At 39.6% G+C, this 6599-nt stretch overlaps 1 protein-coding gene across 1 annotated transcript in view; it reads left to right on the top strand.

Annotated features, from left to right (window-relative positions):
* The first annotated feature begins 5166 nt into the window (after positions 1–5166).
* The window catches only part of LOC102379068 (coiled-coil domain-containing protein 91-like), a 205898-nt gene continuing 204465 nt past the window's right edge, over positions 5167–6599 (top strand). Inside the window, exon 1 of the mRNA XM_025191851.1 lies at positions 5167–5244. Coding sequence (XP_025047636.1) covers positions 5176–5244 — 69 coding nt within the window. The 5' untranslated portion in view covers positions 5167–5175. The remainder of the gene's footprint in view (positions 5245–6599) is intronic.

The following is a 6599-nucleotide window of genomic DNA, read 5'->3' as shown; positions in this document are numbered from 1 at the left end:
AACATGTAGGATCTCCTGATTGGCTGCTGGGGATAGCAAACCCCACCCCCCCATATAAGTCCACCTGTAGCAGCACACTGCAGGCCAGCACAGTTTCACTTGTAGATCTGCTGTGATAAGCCTTCCTGGATTCTGTGCTCTTGGTTTTTTGACTTCTGACCCTGCTCAGCTCTGCCTTTGGATTCTTACTGTTTGAAAATTCTCCTGGGCTTTAGTAACTTTGTCTCAGACCCCAGAAATCTAATTTGGCCTGTGACTTGAACTCTGCCCCTGGTTGTCCCCTTTGGATTTGGTAATTTAGTCTCTGACTCTAGAACCTTGATGCCTATAACTTGGAGTCTGCTCCTCGAATTCCCCCTTGGTTTGGGTACCTTGGATTCTAGTTCTTGTCTCTGGTATTCCCTTGTGGCCTACCCATTAGGCCAAACTTTACGCCCTGGTCCTTACAGAAGTCATAATAGTTTGAACTGAGAAGTCAATGTTGACTGAAGAGATCTGCAAGCTGGCAAGATTGTGTAGGTTTCATTAAGCACTAACACCCTGATGTAAAGAAAGTTCGATATAGCATTTGGGAGGTGGTCCACATTGTAGCTATGCCTACTGTTGTCCGTTTTCTGTTTGTATTCGTACTCTTTCTTTTTCCCTACTCTCCATATTATATAAATTAAGATTACTAGATATACTGGCTCACAAGCAAACTACTAGTAATTTACCAGGCATTTTTTTTTCTTCTGAAAATACTGTAAAATTCATTTTCATATTACTAATTGTGCTTGGTCTGAGCATTATGATCCCATAATCTTGAGTTACAAGTTCATACTTAACGTTTACTTGTAAGTGCAGATGTGAATGTATGGTTAAGGTACAGCTTGAAAAATTCACTATGAGGAAAACATTCTGGATGGTGTCCCTTGTGGTCATTTTGCTTTGTTTTGCATATGTAGTTACTTTCATTCCTGTCAATGAGGAAGCATGACATCATAAAGTAATACCCCCAAGATGTTCCCTAATGGTAATTGATGGATAAACAAAGATTGGTTTTCTCCATCTTGTGCTGATTTATATTTGTGTGTGTGTGTGTGTAAGTTTCATGCATTTTAATCTAATTTATTTAGAAAAAATCAGAGAAAAATGGTATTTTCAAGTCAATATATTTGTGCTCATAGATATGGAAGAAATGGGTTGAGGGCTATGATCTTTTCTGTAACTAGATGTATACTGTAGAGTTCATTGAATGTATATTCCTCCAATGATTTTGTGTTGGAGTAGTTACAGAAAAGATCTCTGTCTTTGACCCCCTGCTTCCTTATCTATGAACAAAGATAAACTGAAAATTATTTTTTTTCCTGCATTTTTCTATGTTTACCTTTCACACCTAACTTAAATTACAAAAGAGTTGTAACATTTTAGTTATTAAATGGTGTACTGCATTTGTTCTACATATTCAGGATGTTATTCTTTTGTACTGAAAAATTATCTAGTTCACAGGATGCCAAACTCAGATTTATTTTTTTTTAGAACTTCTGAGTTTGCCTACAGCATCAATGCATTTATATTGCATGACATGACTTGCCTGATACAACATATATTGCAATCCCTATCTAAACAGCAGCTTGCTCTTTTGCACATGAAATCTTTCTCCTTCAATTCTTCTCTTTCAAGACAGGTTTTGTATTGCCCCTAAAAATCTTGCCAACAAATTACCTTTACGAGTATCAAAATACTTCTCATGCAGTTAGGTCAGGAGGTGTGCAGAATAAAATATGACTTACTCAAATATGTTGCACCTCTAGATGGTTTCAATAAATCAAAAAATGGATATGTAGCAATTCTGTTAAATAATGCATTCAGTTTGAATTATTGTCATTTGGCTACAAGACAACAGTGTGTGTCCTGTACTGTTAAATATTAATTTTTATACTAGGGAAATGTTTTGCTGAGGAAGACAGTGCACTGCATTGCCATAGGTTGAACGTAATTATTACTAAAACTATTGCATTAATAATATATCCTGAGCTCTAGGGATTAGATTTTTATAAGTATATATAATTTCTTGTTTTCTGCCTGGATTGTAATTGTAGGAGCTTTTAAAGCACCGGTGTCCAGATTTGTTTAGAAATAGTTAAGCACCTGAAGAGGCAAATGAGAGCCTAGACTGTTTTTTGTTGTTTGTTTTTTCAAATGGAACTAGGTACTAAACCGGATTTATTTTTTATACTATAGAGCTATAGGCACTTCAAAAAAAAAAAAAATCTCACAAAGTGCTCGCCTGCATGTTTAGATGCCAACAGGCCTTTCAAAATAAGGGGACTTGAGGTTTAATGTTTTTGTTAATGGTATCTATGGTATGTTGCATGTGGTAACAGGTTGTATTTTTGGGAGATGGGTATGAAAACATTTAGAGCTTTATAAGATAGGATCAAGTCTTTGACTTTCACCTAGAAAGCAGTAGGCAGCCAGTATATATCAAGGAGTACATGATGTCACACACTCACTGCAGTATCATCTGCTTGACACATTCACTTCTGCTTTCTCATCACCTTATCAAATAGATTTAAAATATTTGAGCATGTACAGTCATTGTAGTAACTTGATATTCAGAGGGTATCCTGGCAGCAAGTCTGACATTTTAGGGAAAAGGGCAGATTTTCTGTTTATGACATACTTCTAGTTGCTATTTAGTCCTGAAAACCAGATGAAGTTCTAACAAGATGTCTGGATTGGAGACTCAAATTACAAGACACTTCAGTAAAACTAGAGACAGATGTTACATATAAACTGGTGTAAGTTATCAGAAACTGGTTTTAAACCTGTAACAGAACAGGTGTTCAGTTTAAATAAACCAGTTTGAAAATGGCTGAAATCGGTTTGAGATAAACCTGGTTGAATGTAGCATCAGACTTAAATGATATGGGTCTAACCAATTTATGCAATGTCTGTCCCAGACCCCTTGATGGTTTAAGATAAACCAGACACCACCAGCATCCCAACATGCTCTCTGGGCTGCGCAGGGCGCTCTGCTCCACAGCAGGGCTCGCCCCTCCCCTCTGCTTCCTGACTGCAGCTCCAGAAACTTGCAGGTTGCTCCCCTCTTCCCCCTCACCACTCCCTGCTAAGCAGGAATTCCCCCCCTCCCCTCTGCCCTGCTGAGAGGTGTCTGTGTATTAGCTAGTAGACCACATGCTGGCTCTGGTCTGTGCTGCGACAAAGGCAGAATCAACAGGTAGCTGGTAATGTCACTCGGTTGTTTTCTTAATGGGGTGATAAACACTGAATTAGGGGTGATAAATACTCTTATCAATTCCCTGCTGGGCTAATCAGAGTGTCTTGCTGGGGCCTGGCTGCACCCCACCTGCGCCGCTCAGCTCAGAAGGGAAGGGAGGACTGCTCTAGTGCCTCCCAGCTTGTAGCCTGAGCCACTGCAGGCATGTGCCTGCATTTCTGGGATGTCTTTGCAGTTACAAAGTGATTTAGCCTAGCCAGGTTAGACTAACCTGCAAATATTGAATCAATTCATGTTCAGGTTTATTGAATGTCTGTCCCTAGCCTAAAAGGGATGAATTTAATCAGCAATATTTCCTTTTATGAAGGGGATACAAATGATATAAAACTTCTGTGTAAGCATTTGATTCTTTTTTTGAGTGTAAATTGAAAATTTAATTTTGATTTTCTTGACTAAACACACATTTTCTGAAAAGCAGCAACCAGAACACTGTTTTCTAAAAACTAACAAAATAAATAAGCGAACATACTAAAGAGGAAGATGGAGATATGGAGTTGGAGATAGGTATGCAATGCTGATCAAAGCCAGATCAGAGTTAGGTTGGATTTTATCATTTTAATTAATGATTGAGGTAAATAGCAATGAATTTCTGAAGTTGTGAATGTTTGTAATTTGGGAGTGAATATGACCACCTCCTACCTAGTGCAGAGAAATACTAAAAGAACTTGGGAATTTAGAAACTTATACAGAAAATGAGATTCACTTAGAGAAAAAGCAAGCTAATATATATCCACAAGAAATATGATCATGTTATACATGTATACTTACTGGGCATGTCTACATGAGATGCTAACTGCACAGTAGCCTAATAATACTGCTCAGTAGCATGTCACACCCCGAGCGGTGTTAATATGCTCCTGTGCAGTATTATTAGGTTACTATTCAGCAGCATCACTAAAAAAGGTGGTTGTTGGCACTACTGCACAATAACTCCAGTTACTGCACATTTATGAATGCACATAGTTACTATGCATTTATTTAGTACTTGTATAATCAAGTACTAAATAAATGTGCAGTAAGTACTGCGCCTTAATGAATGTGTAGATGCACCCACTGGTATGGAGAAAATAGAGAAGTAGTACTTTTAAGAGTTCTAGGGGTGATGATTGACAAATTGAATGGATTTTTTTGGCTATTACAGGGAATTCATTGTTAATAAGATATATAGAAAAGTGTTATCACAAAATGTAAAGGAAAAGATCTTCCTACATGGTTCTAACATAACCATTCCTGAAATATTTTATTAGGGTCTAAGCATCACATCATTAGAAAGATACTGATAAATTCAAATGAGTTAAGAGACAGAAAGCAAAAACTGGTAGAGCATTTGAGTGACTGATTTGAGAAGAGGCAGCAAAATCTGATCCTGAGAGATGCTAAGTATTCTCAACTCCTACTAAATGGTAAAGGGCTGAAAAAAGTCATATCATCTCAGGTGAGAAGTTAGATACTACCATAATAAATCTTGGTCTAATTAATAGTAATGATTTCCACTACTGCAAATGATAATTATAAAAGGGGAACAATCTAAGGGGTATATACACAAAGAATAGAGAATTCCTAGTTAGGGTGACACAAGGAATAACACAATCAAATTAATAAACGGGAAGTTTAGACTTAATATTAGGAACAACTTCTTAGCAATGAACTTCTAGGCAGCTTCTTGGAGATGGTAGACAGAGACATGATATCTAAAGAAAAAAGGAGGAGTCCAGTTGTTTGAGACTTTTAAATCTGGTCTTCACAGACTGCTGAACAATTAGGAAGATTTCTTCACCAAATATACTGGAAGACCTATTAAGAGTCTTGCATCTCTCATTTCATATTGTTATATCAAGTTCATTTACTTATTATATAACCTTTGGTACATTTATTTTCTACAGGAGAAACATATGCATGAATTAGAAGACATGAGGAAAGCTGGACATGAAGCCCTGAGTATTATTGTGGAAGAATTCAAGGTAAATGAGCCATGAGGACAGTGTTCATTGTACATTAGTTATAGCCTGTATTATAAACTTTAGTAAAGGTAGCACATATAATGTTAAGGTAGTTTAGCATTTCCCATTATAAAACACTCTTAGTAGCTGATTATTGTTTTGCCAAACTTTAACCATTTGCACTGAAAATTTGCATCCTGGGTAGGTGTCTTGGGTTGCATTTTTGGAATGTTTCAGGCAAAATGGCTCAACCTTTTCCAAAACTGAACAATATTGCATTTCCCTTGTTAAATTATCATGGTCTTTTCTTTTATGAACTTTACTGCCTCTCTGTATTGGAGTTCTTAGTGGTGAAGAGATTGTGGACATGTGACCCTCACAGAGCAACTCAACAATTCCAGCCAAGAACTGCAGTGGCAAATCCACATTTTCTCTGTAATGGCTGCTCCTAGGTGGTCTAAACCAGAATGTGGAGCTAGGCATTGGAACCCAGAGCAGGGAATATGTTTGCCTTGCACTGTTGTTGTCCATTCCTCCATCCTTGTTGCCATCCAGGGAGTATAGAGAAAGATATTTTCTCCAAACACACCCACAACAAAGTCTGAATCAGAGGGAAGGCAAAGAAGTAGATGGGACCAAGGAATCTGTTCAGATTAAGGAGAGAAGCTGTGAGTGCTTGGGCAAGGAGGTTGAGTATTGGGAGATAAGGGAGAGGAGAGAAATGAAGGATCTCACTGGAAGTTGGAAGTGGAGGGTAAAGAAGATAGGAATGCCAATCAGTTACCTGTGGGTAAGGAATAGAGATGCACCAATACATTGGTCTAATAAGAAAATTTGCTCTATCAGATATCAGCCCGATGGGGCTGCCAATTTGGCCAGTAAATGCTATGCTATGCACAGGTGCAGTGCAGGCACTCATGCAGTGAGGAGCAGAGCCAGCAGCTTAGCTCCTACCGCTCCTTGCACCCCAGAAGGGTGAGGGGGGGGTGTGCCCCCAGATCAAGGTGAGGTGGGCTGGGGAGAGGGGCTGTGCCAGGCTCTTCTCAGCAGGGGCTGGGTTCAGAGCAGGCACTGGCAGGATGCTGCATCCACTGCTATTTTTACTGCTGCTCTGCTCCTAGTGTCGCTGCTGCCAGCTGCCCAGCGCAGCCTTGGCTCTTCCTGATGCTTCGATGGAGGTTTGGCATCAAGTGGAGCACTGGCGAAATTTGGGGTAGATGCAGCATCCTCCCACTGCCACCGGTGCCCGATTTGGGGTGGATGCAGCACCCTCCCAGTGCCACCGGTGCCCGCTCTGAGCCCAGCCTCTGCCAAGAACAGCCCCATGCAGCCCCAGGTGCAGTCCTTCTCGGCCCACCCCATGCAGATCTGAGGAG

This window comes from Alligator sinensis, unplaced genomic scaffold, assembly GCF_000455745.1.
Source record: "Alligator sinensis unplaced genomic scaffold, ASM45574v1 scaffold762_1, whole genome shotgun sequence".
NCBI classification, from domain to species: domain Eukaryota; kingdom Metazoa; phylum Chordata; order Crocodylia; family Alligatoridae; genus Alligator; species Alligator sinensis.
This window is presented reverse-complemented; position numbering and strand designations above follow the sequence as displayed.